This window comes from Coccinella septempunctata, chromosome 1 (assembly GCF_907165205.1).
Source record: "Coccinella septempunctata chromosome 1, icCocSept1.1, whole genome shotgun sequence".
Classification (NCBI taxonomy): Eukaryota; Metazoa; Arthropoda; class Insecta; order Coleoptera; family Coccinellidae; genus Coccinella; species Coccinella septempunctata.
In genome coordinates, this window is record NC_058189.1 from 36,248,344 (window position 1) to 36,263,677 (window position 15,334).

Genomic DNA, 15,334 nt, shown 5'->3' on the forward strand with positions numbered 1-15,334 from the left:
CTACGATGTCCTTTCCAAAAGTAAGAACAGTGCCCCAGGATCAGACAATGTTCCATGGAGTATTGTAAGGAAATTAGACAAGGAAATACATGCCAAAATTATTCAGATGTATGAATACTGTTTGAGGTCCGGAGTATTCCCAGAAATATGGAAAAAGGGCACCATAATCACCATTGCCAAACACGGTACAGACCATCATAAAATACAAAATTATAGACCCATAACACTGCTGCCTGTATTGGGAAAACTTCTTGAAAAAATAATTAAAAGAAGACTGGAAGAGAAAATTAAGAACGCTATCCCAAAGAGCCAATTTGGATTCCGCTCAAAAAAGTCAACAATTCATCCTCTTACTATATTTGTATCCAACACACAAAACGCCCAAAGAACCCGGAAACAGACAGCTGCTGTTAGTTTGGACATCAACAAGGCTTTCGACAGCGTGTGGCATAAGGGCCTACTTTTTAAGTTACACAAACTCAACACTCCAAACTATTTAATAAAAATGGTGAAAAGTTTTCTGGAAGAAAGGAAACTCTGTGTAAAAATCAATGAGACAACATCCACCTCATTCTCACCAGAACAGGGTACACCACAGGGTTCACCCCTTTCCCCTTTGCTCTTTAATATTTTCTGCTATGACATACCTGTGAACAATAGCAAAGATCAGTATCTCCTGCAATATGCCGATGACACCATTATAATCTCGCATGGAAAAACCGTAGCTAAGTGCATAAAGGCATTACAACTTTACATGGACAGATTGATAACCTGGTTTTACAAATGGAGGCTACATCCCAACCCTGAAAAATCTAAATTCATAATCTTCAACCACAAGATCAGACCAAGTTCTCCTCTAGTTCAGATAGACAGTAGAAATATAACTCCGTCTCCGTCAATAAAGTACCTTGGCATACAAATCGACGGTAAACTAAATATGAAGCTTCAATCAAACCTCTCCAAGAAAAAAACAATTGCGAGAGCGAAACACTTCAAATGTCTCACCTACAAGAACGAAGGATTAAGCATTGAAAATGCCACAAAAATATACAAAACAGTTTGCAGACCAATTCTGGAGTACGGGCATACATTATATGCAAATGCCACAAATTCGGTATTAAAAAATCTAGAGGTAGGGGAGAGAACATCTCTGAGAACAATAACACGAATGAGACACCCCCTCAATAAATTACACAATCCATCCAATGAACTACTCTACAGAAAGACCAAAATACAGCCAATAATAGAACGACTGAAAATTTTAAATGGCAGATTTTTCAACCGGGTCAAAGAACTGGAGGATATATATGGCATGTTCCACAGAGATACAGCGAGCAACCCACTCAGAAAATTTCCAGACCAAACAATCATGGACAGTCTCACGTCCATGGCTATGTAGATCAATAAAAAAAAAATTAACCCAATTTAGTATATAATAGTCTAACCTTTTTTTTTTTTTTTTTGCTACATCGATGTATCTAAATGTACAAGGCTGAAGGACTTTGGTCGATGGCCTTTGACTGTGGTCAATAAATGACAGTTATTATTATTATTATTGTAAACAATGAAGTTAAAGCCATCTCTCCAGTCAGTCCCTTACTTGAAATCTAATCAAATCGCATTGAACTTGAGGGGGATGATATTTCGCCAACTTGAATATTTTATATAGACGATTTTTGTGATAATCAAATCAACACATGTTACGATGTAAATAAATCTAACAAACTACCATCACTCAATCAAAGTATTAACAGAAATACCATTTCTCAACGAAATGGTGTTAGGGGGTGTTATGCCTCTCTATTTCGTTTATTCCAAACACAGAAATGTTGTTCGTTTATGTTAATACATCTGCATTTCGCAGAAATCTGCGATCCGCGAAAATTTTCAATGAAAAATAAAGATTCATAAAAGATATACTGTTTGAATATATTAATTCACAATTGAATATTTTACAGTTTACCTATGGAAATACACTGAACTTATTAGGTTTCTTTTAAACATAAATCATTTACACTGTGATGGTTGATTATTCCAATTGATCTTTAAGATTAATGACTGATCATATACAATATAAGGTATGTGTGAATGAATTCATTAATTACATATTATCAGGTCTTTCAGCAATGTTGTTTTGATTACATATATACCTTTGGTCACCTCTTCAGTCATCAGAGGTTCGCGCTACTGTACTCAATCATCCATTTTCTAATAATAAGTTTTTTCTGTACATATTTCCAATTCTTACCGAGTTTCAGTCTATTTTTTTGGGACCAATAGTTTCAGTTAACATTTCACTCACTTCTCAGACGTTATTTCCAACTGGTATTTTGTATGAACAGATTCATCACCTTATTGTTAGTTGTGATTTTACTTTTTAGACTTTTGTAATATTTGAAAAACTCATTGAATTTATTAAATTAATAAATAATATGTAATTTGTTGAATGACTTTTATTCTACGGTGATAAAGACATGGTGAAATTGAACTAAATGTATGGTGTAAACAAAGAAGAAGGTTCCTCTTTGGTGTAAATCACCACTCTGGATATTTCTGCTTATCAAAACCTTTCCTTCCAGCTTGCTTTATTATGTAGAAAGGTATATAATGAAGATACCTCCCATAATTTATAAAGGTTAAGTAAAAATTTTCTAGAGGTAGCAAATCAATGAATGGAACAAAGGTGTATAAGCTGTGACTAGGGGTGTGGTCCGTATATACACTTTGGTTACTTCTGGTTAGTAAGTGGGCGGTCCGTATATATCGAATTCCTGTCAATTTGGTTCAATATCAGTCACCAGAGTAACCGCTCTGGTAACTTTCGGTTACCAAATGTGTATATACGGACCATACGCTAGAGTCCCGACTCGGGATCTGTGTCCAGTCCCGACTGACGAATTCAAATGACTCAATTACCAAACGAGTCTCTTGGACTTACTCGGAATCCTTGTTCAGTCCCGACAATTGTAAAAGGGTTTTGAGGTTATGTTCGCGAATCGTATAATATTATTTATGAATAGTTGCGACAAAATTCAAGGATTGATTCCTTATCAAAAAATAGTGTGGGCTTTTTCTGGTAAAGTATGCAATTCTAAATGGTGAGAAAGTTGGGAATTGCTTAGTGTAAAGCTACATTCACAATCAATTCACGGGCCGAAGTGCACTTCGGCACGGAAGCTTAGCAGATGGCGTTCTCCGTTACCATTCACAATGAAATTCAAGACAAAATTTCTTGCAAGTTGCAAACTATCACTTCGGCAAGGAATTTCGTGCCGGCTATAGATGATGCTGATGCTTATGCTTTGATCAATTACATTTTTGATTCATTTGAGTATTTGGTACCAAGATTATTGCGAATGGTAAATTTCGTGCCGAAGTGCACTTCGGCCCGCGAATTGATTGTGAATGCAGCTTAAATTGATCCAGAGGAATTGACAGACGTAATTTTTGATTCAGAAGTACCTCTTCCTTAAGGCCATTCTTGACTAAAAAAATGTGATCGAGAAAGGAAGCTGCCAAATATATTTGTGAAATGTATGATATTTCAAACGAAATAATGATACAATGCTGCGGCACCTCAATAAAATGTATTTTTATTTTAAGTGTATGAAAATTTTGCCAAAAAGGTAAAGGTAGTGGTTCTGTTTAAAATGTTCACCTCAGATGTTTCATTTCTATTCTTTTTTCTCTTTAATGTGATGATTTGAAAATAAAATATACTTTAACAACATATTTATCTTTAACTACATGCAAGATTGAAATATGAATTATTGTTTCTATTTGACTGGGTATAAGCTTATGATTTGTACTGAAAATTGAGTGTTTCGCTACTCCTTTCACTGCTTAATAATATCAAAGGACCAGTGCAGTGCATCGTTGAATTAGGGACCGAATATCAGTCACGAATTTAATGACGTCACTCGGGACGGGACTCTAGTCACAGCCATAAACAAAATCAGGCGCGAAATAAAAGAGAACAAAAATTTTTCCCACCATTTCTCCTCAACGAATATCGCGACTGATTATGAGAGGTGTTCTCTTCTCCATGAGTTCATTTCAATTGGGCGTTCAACAAAGTTCAAGCGGGGAAAATTGTTCTAGAATTCTTTCTTTCGTTCAACTGATGCGATTTGCCTTTAACTTTCTTCCCATGGGTTATTACCTATCCCTATATTACCCTTTACTATACCTGTATAAAATAAAAGCCACCAATTTTGTGAGTTACACCATCAATAACTCAAGATTGGCTTGACTGTTATAAAATTTGATTCGTTGAATTTTTCTACGGCCTGTTCATTATAAAATAAATTTGAACTTTCGAAAGATTGTTGAAATAATTGGTGATCAGAAGATTATTTGTCTTTGGAGTAGGGTCATTATGCCTGGTTAATGTTGCCGTAAAGGTTCAATAATTGATACCAAAAAGATATAAAAAGTAGAGGTAATTCAGTTCAAAGCAGGTTGGAATGGTGATGAGGTATTGGGGAGGCCAGGTCAAACCCTATTTTATAATAGCTAGCTAATGCAAGCTTTTATGGCGTAACGAGTAGCAACACTCGAGTGACCCCGAGTACTTCCGATCTCTTTTTGTGCTTCTTTTCTATATCTTCTTGATTGGTACCACGGATTATAGACCAACAGGATGGCTCATTCCTTATCTCCGTACATTGGAAAAATTTCCTGGTGTCTGATGGGGGTACATCGAACTCTCGACTATCAACGACTCAAAATGCTGTTACAAATTTACACCGTTATTACATTTGAGGTAGGTATTATCCATCTCACGATCGCAATCCAATTGCTCCTGCCATTTAGATGGCGCAGTGATAAAGTGATATTTATGAAGTATGTTTTTAACACTTAAAAGCTCACTTCCTCTCAACATCATGTAAGTATACGTTAATGAGAATTAGGAAGGTGAAAAAAATCAGCAAATCTTAGCTAATGCCAACGTTTCACAACATATATTGTCGCTTCTTCAGGGCTAAAAAAAAAAATTATAGTGAATTAAAACGAAACGACAACACACACAGAAGAAAACAAATCAACATGAATATAATAAAATAGACAATTGCAGAGTCACGATCCGCACTGAAACACACTTACCAAAGATTCAATCACTAGTACCGAATGCCGAATTAATACAGAATCAATTTGATTAGCACAGAATGTATACGGCGTAAGAACTTATGGAATGACTACTCAATACAGAATGATGGCCAGGCGGAGGAACATCTTTTGTACGCACCTGCGATGCCTACCGTATGCATTAAGACATTCCGTACATGTATTTGGCACCCAGCGGGGAAAGCGCTGGTTGCCAAATACGTATACCGGGTGTCCAAGAGCTTTTAGGCCAGCAGATATCTCAGTTACCTGCGGAAAAAAAAAATTGAAAAAAATACTTGTCGTAGGAGACCATACGCTCTTTCATGCAGCATAGCAAAATCCACCCCCTGACAAACAACCCCTGAGAAACAACCGCTAACTTTTGTTTTTCAAATGGCACCCCCATGTTTGTTTGGCTTCAACTGACAGCTCTTTTTTAATTCTCAATCAATGATATATCATAATATGTAGTTGTAAAGATAGTCACTCGATAAAATTGAATTCGTTAGTGGGTACTGTTAATTGGACTGATCGAATTAGTCCACATTGTAGAGACAAGAAAAAGTGGATGTTGAAAAAAAAGAGTCAATAAAATGTTAGAACAACATTTTGAACATTTTCTTTAGTATAATGTTTCAGTAACAATACAGCTGAGCGTATAAATTCGTATTTCATTTGTATTTTTATTTTCCATAATTCTGCATGCCATTCTAGCTACCATGATACATCATTGAATGAGAAATGAAAAAAACTGTAAGTTGAAGCACAACAAACATGGGGGTGCCATTTGAAAAACAAAAGTTAGGGGTGGTTTCTCGGGGGTTGTTTGTCAGGGGGTGGATTTTGCTATGCTGCATGAAAGAGCGTATGGTCTCCTACGACAAGTATTTTTTTCAATTTTTTTTTCCGCAGGTAACTGAGATATTTGCTGGCCTAAAAGCTCTGGGACACCCGGTATACATCCTTGGCAATATCCTTGTTAAGAAAAAACATATAGGAAATCTTAGCTAATGCCAACGTTTCGCAACATATATTGTCGCTTCTTCAGGACTAAAAAAATACAGATTATCGTGAATAAAAACATAAGTACAAGTACAAGCAGAGTCTCTTGTACCATCTATTTTTGAAAGCATAATTTGGCTTTGGTAAGTGTGTCTCAGTGCGGATCGTGACTACAATTGTCTATTTTATTATGGCTGTGGTCCGTATATACACTTTGGTTACTTCTGGTTAGTAAGTGGGCGGTCCGTATATGTCGAATTCCTGACTATTTGGTTCAATATCAGTCACCAGAGTAACCGCTCTGGTAACTTTCGGTTACCAAATGTGTATATACGGACCATACGCTATATTCATATTGATTTGTTTTCTTCTGTGTGTGTTGTCGTTTTTATTCACGATAATCTGTATTTTTTTAGCCCTGAAAAAGCGACAATATATGTTGCGAAACGTTGGCATTAGCTAAGATTTGCTATATGTTTTTTCTTGACAAGGATATTGCCATGGATGGATATACGTATTTGGCAACCAGCGCTTTCCCCGCTGGGTGCCAAATACATGTACGGAATGCCTAAATGCATACGGTAGGCATCGCAGGTGCGTACAAAAGATGTTCCTCCGCCTGGCCATCATTCTGTATTGAGTAGTCATTCCATAATTTCTTACGCCGTATACATTCTGTGCTAATCAAATTGATTCTGTATTAATTCGCCATTCGGTACTAGTGATTGAATCTGTGGTAATTTTTGCTCCGTATTGATTCTTTATTAGATCTTACTGCGTATAAATTCTGTACTAATTCGACAGTCTGTACGAGTGATCATTGTATCTATGGATCATTGTGCATTGAGTGTCATGCTAGTTTGAGTGCCAATTCATTTTTTTGCTTTTCGAGTTATCATAGTCCGATTGAAGAGTCACTCAGTCGGTATTCGTTAATTCCATAGCTCTGCTATTTTACTGTTTCTTGCTGCGGATCCTTTCTGTACATACAGAGTATTTGATGCTCATAGATTCTTCACTTTGCCGTTTGCTCTAGGGTTGACAATGATCGCGTCTATAGCACTGAATCATCAAAATGAGACCTGGGATTTCTGTAGGTATTGATAAGATGTAGAAAGATTTAAATAACAGTTTTATTTAAAATAGGCACATACAATAACTTATCAGTATTTTCTACTATTCAATCTACAAAATGATATTCTACAAAATACATTATGTTAAAAAAAAAATTAAATTACTAGTGAATTCAAAGGGACCCTTTAAATGTGGTATAACCGTTGGGGCTCAAAATCAAAGGAATATGATAATTGGTATTGAAATTCTTGCAATCAAAAACTATCTGCAAAAGAAACAAATTTAAATGTATAATTTTTCAATTTTATATAATGATATTTTAGTTTAAAATTCAAAGTTTTTGAATAAAATGAAATTCATAGTATTCACACGCAAGCAAGTGCACTAAATTAGTAATTTTGCGACTCAATATTTTCACAAAAAATGTAAATTATGAATAACCAGGTGATTTCATTCCACTTTTATTGCACTAATATCAACAGATCTTACCTCAATGAAAGGGTAAAGCGATGATTGCTTCTTGGATTCAAAGTACTTATCAACATCATAATGCAGCTTGTATCGACCAGATGTAAAATTAGAACCTTCAATAAATTTCGAGAAACGACCTTCATGATTAGTATAACCTTCATTGATGTAGGTCCATTTGCCTTCTATCAATTTATACAAACTGATAGCCAATCCAGAAACAGGACATCCCCTAACAGCATCTGTCACCTGAGTTGATATATGGGGAAATATTTGTTGACTGCTTGATGTTGCTTTAGTATCCTGAAAATTGGCAGAACAATTTCAAGTACAATTACTTTTCAAAATATTACTAATGTGCCTGGATACTTCATACAGAAGAAACAACTGAAACCCTAATTTGATAAGACTCTATCACTTATAGTCTATTCAAGAATGAATTGACATCCCAGTAGGTCTTGAAAGTCCAGAACTGGAATATATAAATATAACCTAGAAAAGTATTTGAAAATGAGAAATATTCAACTTCAGAGCTTATTAATCAGTATTCAGAATTGATACAATAATGTTTACAATTTGTAAGAATAAATAAAGGACATAAACAGCAGTACACAATTCAAATTATCGACGGTCAGTGGCTCAGTACATAGATTCACATATGATAGGTCACTGTTCATTCACCATTACTAACTTAAATTCGATTTTCCATAGCCACCGGAGATGTCAATCATCCTTGAATGGACTATACATTTCAAATACTTCTAACTCCAGAACCATGGAGCGAATTTTCACCATTAATGAACTTGACCCTGGAAATATATCCCTAGCTTCGTACACAAGTTAACGTTTAGAAGATTTTTGCAAAATTTGAGAGTATGTAATCAGGCGAATAGTTTTTGAGAATAAACATTTTTTTTAGTGGAAATCCCTTGGAATTTGCCCTAATCTTCCTATCGGTACTTTAAACGAAGTTTATGCATTTCAACTCATTTGGATATATGTAATCTTAAGAGTTCACTTGTAATTCAGAGCACACAGGGTTTATTTATTGTTCAATTTGTTGATTATGACTGGTAATCATCTGAATTGGAAGTTCTCAAAACCTCAATCCAAATAATGGTTATACTGCAACTTATACTGGAAACAGCATACTACTTTCTTATTTCAAATAGCACGCCCAGTATATCCTTTCATCGATGATAGCTGATTTGATGACAATTTCAACAGTGTGCCATACTTTTTTGAAAACTAAACACTTTATGAGTTATAGAGATTCTTATGAAAAAAAAAGTGAAAATGGAAAGTAACACATTATTGAATATTTCTTGAAAAAAATCTTTGCTATCAGAAGTCAGAAAAATCTATGTTAAAAGTGGGGCAATGCCTAAAAAAGCCCTTTAACTATAATGAAAACTTCCACTATTATCAAGGAAAAACTTAGAATAAGTAAAAAGGATCAATTTCGAACTGCTTGATCAGACTGTGACTTTAGGAAGCTAAATTTCGATGTTTTGTTTCGATCCAAATAAACTTCTAGTGGGAATACCGGAATTTTTTTTTTTAGAAACAAGGTTTATTGAAATGAAAGTTTTAGCGGCATGCAGACAGGAATTGAATTCTGAAAAAAGTACCACCCAGAGCAGGATTCGAACCTACGACCCCCCGATTACCGGTCAGGTACTCTCCCAACTGAGCTACCCGGGCTGACGTGAGGATCCATCTGCATTGTCTGGCTACCACTATCTTCAGAATTCACATGTTAGTATTATCACTTTCGAACTCCGGCGTTCGAAAGCGATTGGAAATGTTATAGGTGGAGGGGATACACATTCGCTTTCAATGATCTTCGGGATTCAACATATCCATTTCCCGGTGCGTCGTCGACATATAGCGATATCAGCGGGGATCGGATGCGAACCTCCGATCATTGAACAAATTAAGCCGAAAATATAAATTGTGATGATAGTTTAAATAATAAACTATCATCACAATTTATATTTTCGGCTTAATTTCCCCGCTGATATCGCTATATGTCGACGACGCATCATAGCCATAAACTCACACACCGTTGTGTTCAACTTAAGCTGTGGATACTGTTGAAATTGTCATCAGATTTCCTATGAAACATGCAAAAATATACTGCTATATATATATGCTAGGCTGTTTCCGGTATAACCGGAAGTTGCAGAGGTCTGAAAATATTATAAGGGGAAAGTTCATTGTTGCAGACCGCAAAAAGTTCAACAATTCTTCCTGTAATCACAAAAAAATACATATGAAAATGTTTCCAAACTTATTTCACTGTGAAATAGGAACTTTTTACAGCAAACTTTAGAAACAAATAATGGAATTATTTCTAAAAAGACTAAAACTTGAGAAAAAAAAATTCCAAATTTAAGATGTGAGAATGTTTTTTCTGAATATACTTATTTCGTAAGCACAGAGTGAGGGAGGCAAGAGGGGAAAATCAGCTGATTTAGAGATTTGGGAAATCTCCATTTTCACGAAAACCGCAAACCGCTGCACCTCTATGTACGCAAAATGCCAAATGAAAGAAGAATAACCGGAGCATAAGCACCTACTACTCTCGACTCTGGAAATAGATCGGAAATAAGAAAGAAAAGTTTCAGAAATTAGAGATTCTACAATGCTACTGTAAACACATCCAGCCTCACCTTGGGCCTGTTGTTAATGCTCTATGTGTATAAAAGATTATTTTTTTCTGTTCAGGGATAACAATCCAAGGCAGTTATGAACAAACAATTCATACAGGGTGGGCTTTTTAAAATGAATTTATTTCGAAAAAATGCTCGGATACGTCGATTTTTGTTTTGAGGGGGACCACTTTTAAGGTCAAATTCACAACTATATCGCTTCAACCCTTAGTGTTAGAACACAAACCCCTAAATGAAAGTTTTTAGCGGCGTTCGAAAGCGATTGGAAATGTTATAGGTGGAGGGGATACACATTCGCTTTCAATGATCTTCGGGATTCTACATATCCATTTCCCGGCGCGTCGTCGACATATAGCGACATCAGCGGGGATCGGCTGCGAACCTCCGATCATTGAACAAATTAAGCCGAAAATATAAACTGTGATGATAGTTTTTGTCTGAAAATATAATGAAATGAAAGTTTTTAGCGGCATACAGACAGGAATTGACAAAAACTATCATCACAGTTTATATTTTCGGCTTAATTTGTTCAATGATCGGAGGTTCGCATCCGCTGACGTCGCTATATGTCGACGACGCGCCGGGAAATGGATATGTAGAATCCCGAAGATCATTGAAAGCGAATGTGTATCCCCTCAGCTCAGTTGGGAGAGTACCCGACCGGTAATCGGGGGGTTGTAGGTTCGAATCCTGCTCTGGGTGGTACCTTTTCAGAATTCAATTCCTGTCTGTATGCCGCTAAAAACTTTCATTTCATTATATTTTCAGACAAAAACTATCATCACAAACCCCTAAATTTTGAATAGGAAAATAGGGTGAGTGATACCTCATTTGAAAGGCCTTTTTATCCCGAATTCAGCGTACTAATTTTTTTTTTCATTTAATGCATTCGTTTTCGAGATATTCAATTTTGAATTTCGTACAGTACCAGTCATCAATTATTTGACTAATTCATTCTGTGGTTACGATGATAACCGTTAATTGTCAACATTAGACAACGAAATAATTATTATTGGTAATTACTTCCTTCAACAATTAAGGTGAAAATGGTTTATTCTTTGGCTAAAAGAACTGAAAGTATTTCTTTATTTTTCAATAATAACGAATTCGGGAATCGTACAGCAGATTTATTCAATCGATTGAACCATGGGCGTAGCCAGGGTTGAGTTTCGGGGGGGGTTTGAAATGAAATTTCTGTGATTTTGACATATGAAGTGAGACCCTTTGAAACTGATATTATGTACCTAAATTATTTCGGGGGGGGGGCTGTGGTGGTTTGAACCCCGAAAACCCCCCCCTGGCTACGCCCGTGGATTGAACCCAGAAAAGCACGTCTGCAGGAAGTACGTTTTAGAAGAAAATTTCAGGAAACTGGATCAGTGGCCAGTAAGATGAAAAATCCCAACCGTGAAAACCGTGTAAGAAATGAAGATGATGTTAATGAAATTGTAGGACAAGTTACGGCTGATCCCGACATAAGGCACGAGAAAACTAGCCGATATCACAACTACTAGTAGAACGGTTATTCGAAAAATTCTGAAAAGTAACAAATTTTACCCTTATAAAATTCATCAGATACATGAATTGAATGAGGATGATTTTGATCGACGCAAAGAATTTTGTGAGAATATGGCTGATCGTATAGCGGCCGATGAAAACTTTTTTTTCAACATCTGTTTCTCTGACGAATGTACCTTTTTCGTCAATTCAACTGTTAACCGCCAAAATTGTCGATATTGGTCAGATGGGAATCCAAGGATTTTTCATGAAGTCCATACTCAAACACCAGAAAAATTGAATGTATGGATTGGTATTTATGGTGATCGACTCATTGGGCCAATCTTTATCGATGGAAATCTATCAGGTGAAAAATATTTTCAAATGCTGGAAAATATAATATACCCTCTAATTGTGGATATTATCGAAAATGACGATCGTAATTTAGATGATCATTTTATGTTCCAACAAGATGGGGCGCCTCCTCATCATGCACAAGAAGTGCGAGACAGAGTGTTTCCTCGAAACTGGATAGGACAAAGGGGTGCTATAGAATGGCCACCAAGATCGCCAGATCTTACACCGCTCGATTTTTTTCTCTGGGGTCATCTAAAGAGCGAAATCTACGCTACACAGGTATCATCATTGGAGGAGTTAAGGCGACGAACTATAGAGGAATGTGGACGAATAGACCCAATAATGCTACAAAACGTGAAGACTAGATTCGAGCATAATCTCTACATGTGTATGGGCGAGGGAGGAGGACCGTTTGAACACTCATTTTGATATTTTTTTCAAGTGACTAATAATCCTTATTAAAATTTTAACTTTGTATTCAATTTGTGTTCTTTCACTGTTTATAACATAAAATTAAAATCCGTAAACCAATATGCTGAACTCAGGATGAAAAGACCTTCTAAATGAGGTGAAATTTACCCCATCTTCCTTATTGGGGTAATTTAGGGGTTGTTGTTCTAACACTAAGGGTTGAGGCGATATAGTTGTGAATTTGACCTTAAAAGTTCATTCCGCCCGTTATCTCGTCTGTTTGGTTTTAAAAAGCCCACCCTGTATATAATTTGCACAGAGAAAACTTACTTGTACAAGGTGAATCTCCTCAGTTTCTCCATCATCCTCCTCTTTAACTAGATAAACATAATTTTCCACTCCTTCATCATCTTCTTCTTCCTCTACTACTTCTGACTGTTCTTCCATTTCCTCGTCATCTTCTTGAGTACATGTTTCATTCTCATCAGTTGTATTAGAATCTTGATTGTGTGATCCTTTGATGGGTTTAATCTGAAATTGAAGAATATGCCCCATATATTTATAGATATTTTGTATGATTTGCTGAGTATTTTCTCCCATTCATATTGGGACAGACTAATTCTTTTAATAAAGGTAAAGTGGTAAAGATCTACTATTTTACCCATATCTACCTCATCTGGAAAGATATAGCATCTGATTCTTAATCACTGGTGTGAGCATCGTTTGTTGCCACTATTACAGGAAAAACTTGACTTCATGAAAAAATCCTGTAATCTACAAATGCTGTGAGGTTTAAATCTTGATTTTTCTTGTCTCAAATAACAGAGAATCTTCAGAAGGATACAAGAAGAAAAGTTTGAAATTTGGAACATTGGAAGCTAAGAAAATGGAGCTCATTTCTTCCAGCAAAGGTTGATCAATGTGCATCATTCATATTTCAAATCTGATCCTGATCCTAAACTCCTTTGAATATATTGAAAACAGATGATCAAAAGCGATCACTCACCTTTCTTATTTGGTGCAATTGAGCTGCTTTTTGATGTCTAATAGTACAAGTATGCTTCAATAAACTAAGGCGATGGGCATGAAGGGTTTTTTGGCAATAGATACAAAATGCTCTAGTTGGCTCATCTTCAACTGCTGTCAACCACCCTACAATTAAGAGCATAAAGAAAATAATTCAGAAATTGCTTGAATTCACACACCGGCAAAATCAGGCATTTGTTCCCAAGCCCGTCTATAGGTTTGTTTATAATATTTCGTTCGCTGCACATTTTCAACGGTTCTGAAAGCTTGATATGATTCACCATCTACTAATTCAACAGGAATCACATCTAAAACTTTTACATCACTGGGATTAGCCTCGGATTCGACTTGAGTTATTTCCCCTTCCATGGGAAAAACTAAATATCACTAATTTTAAATAGGGAATAAACTAAATTTTAGTTATTTTAAGAAAAACACACCAAATGAGCAAAATAACCAAAGTCGTATTCGGGTTCGGCTTTCTGACAGTCCGAGAATTGTTCTAGGACTGCGCAAAACTCTTGCGCCCTAGTATAAAATCCTCTGCGCAGTTCTAGAACCATCCTCGGACCGTCCAAAAGCCGAACCCGAATACAGCTCAAATCTTCCCTCACTTTAGTCACTGATAAACACAGAACACACACTTGACTTACTTTATGCTGATAAACTTGAGCGGTGTGAAGTTGGCTGACAATTTCTAGCTGACAGAATCCCGAAGATACCCGAAGCGGCGACGGCCGCCAGTGGCGCACCCCTACTATTATTTTCGCCGAAAAATCGCTTCTGCATTACGAAATGAGATTAGTAGTGGAAATAATATAAATATTTGATGTTTGCCATATATAAATTTGATAATTCGAACAATTCGTTGGAAAAATGAATTTGTTCGATATAATTTTTCGATCAATTGAACTGAAATCGTCTAGGCGCGAAGTTTAATCTATATAACTTCTATGTTTTTATCAGTTTCAAGATGAGATTTTCACTCAGATGATGGTCAACTATTCAGGATTCATAATCCGTAAAAACCTTTACTTGCACCCCTTGCAAACTACCCTTTTTCGACCCTTTTCCGTATAAAACACCGAATTCGCGCTAGGAAGCGCGCAGTCAGCTGACCATAACTTCTATGTTTTTATCAGTTTCAAGATGAGATTTTCACTCAGATGATGGTCAACTATTCAGGATTCATAATCCGTAAAAAACTTTACTTGCACCCCTTGCAAACTACCCTTTTTCGACCCTTTTCCGTATAAAACACCGAATTTGCGCTAGGAAGCGCGCAGTCAGCTGACCATAACTTCTATGTTTTTATCAGTTTCAAGATGAGATTTTCACTCAGATGATGGTCAACTATTCAGGATTCATAATCCGTAAAAAACTTTACTTGCACCCCTTGCAAACTACCCTTTTTCGACCCTTTTCCGTATAAAACACCGAATTTGCGCTAGGAAGCGCGCAGTCAGCTGACCATAACTTCTATGTTTTTATCAGTTTCAAGATGAGATTTTCACTCAGATGATGGTCAACTATTCAGGATTCATAATCCGTAAAAAACTTTACTTGCACCCCTTGCAAACTACCCTTTTTCGACCCTTTTCCGTATAAAACACCGAATTCGCGATATAAAGCGGCGCAGTCAGCTGACCATAACTTCTATGTTTTTATCAGTTTCAAGATGAGATTTTCACTCACATGATGGTCAACTATTCAGG

General features: G+C 36.2%; 1 protein-coding gene across 1 annotated transcript; it reads right to left on the reverse strand.

The window, feature by feature from the left end:
- Positions 1-7,226: 7,226 nt before the first annotated feature.
- LOC123312514 lies at positions 7,227-14,255 on the reverse strand. Its single transcript, XM_044896982.1, has 6 exons — positions 14,223-14,255; positions 13,799-14,080; positions 13,600-13,745; positions 12,924-13,124; positions 7,675-7,956; positions 7,227-7,450 (listed from the first exon to the last, which is right to left on the reverse strand). The coding sequence occupies exons 2-6, from the start codon at positions 13,986-13,988 to the stop codon at positions 7,358-7,360; spliced, it is 912 nt and encodes a 303-aa protein (XP_044752917.1). The 5' UTR covers positions 13,989-14,080; positions 14,223-14,255; the 3' UTR covers positions 7,227-7,357.
- Between the last annotated feature and the right edge of the window lie 1,079 nt (positions 14,256-15,334).

Coding starts and splice junctions, on each gene's coding strand:
- LOC123312514 (XM_044896982.1), bottom strand. CDS start 13,988: ATGGAAGGGGAAATAACTCAAGTCGAATCCGAGGCTAATCCCAGTGAT. Junction 13,746..13,798: donor ACAAATGCCTGATTTTGCCG/GTGTGTGAATTC, acceptor TCTTAATTGTAG/GGTGGTTGACAGCAGTTGAA. Junction 13,125..13,599: donor AATTGCACCAAATAAGAAAG/GTGAGTGATCGC, acceptor CTTCAATTTCAG/ATTAAACCCATCAAAGGATC.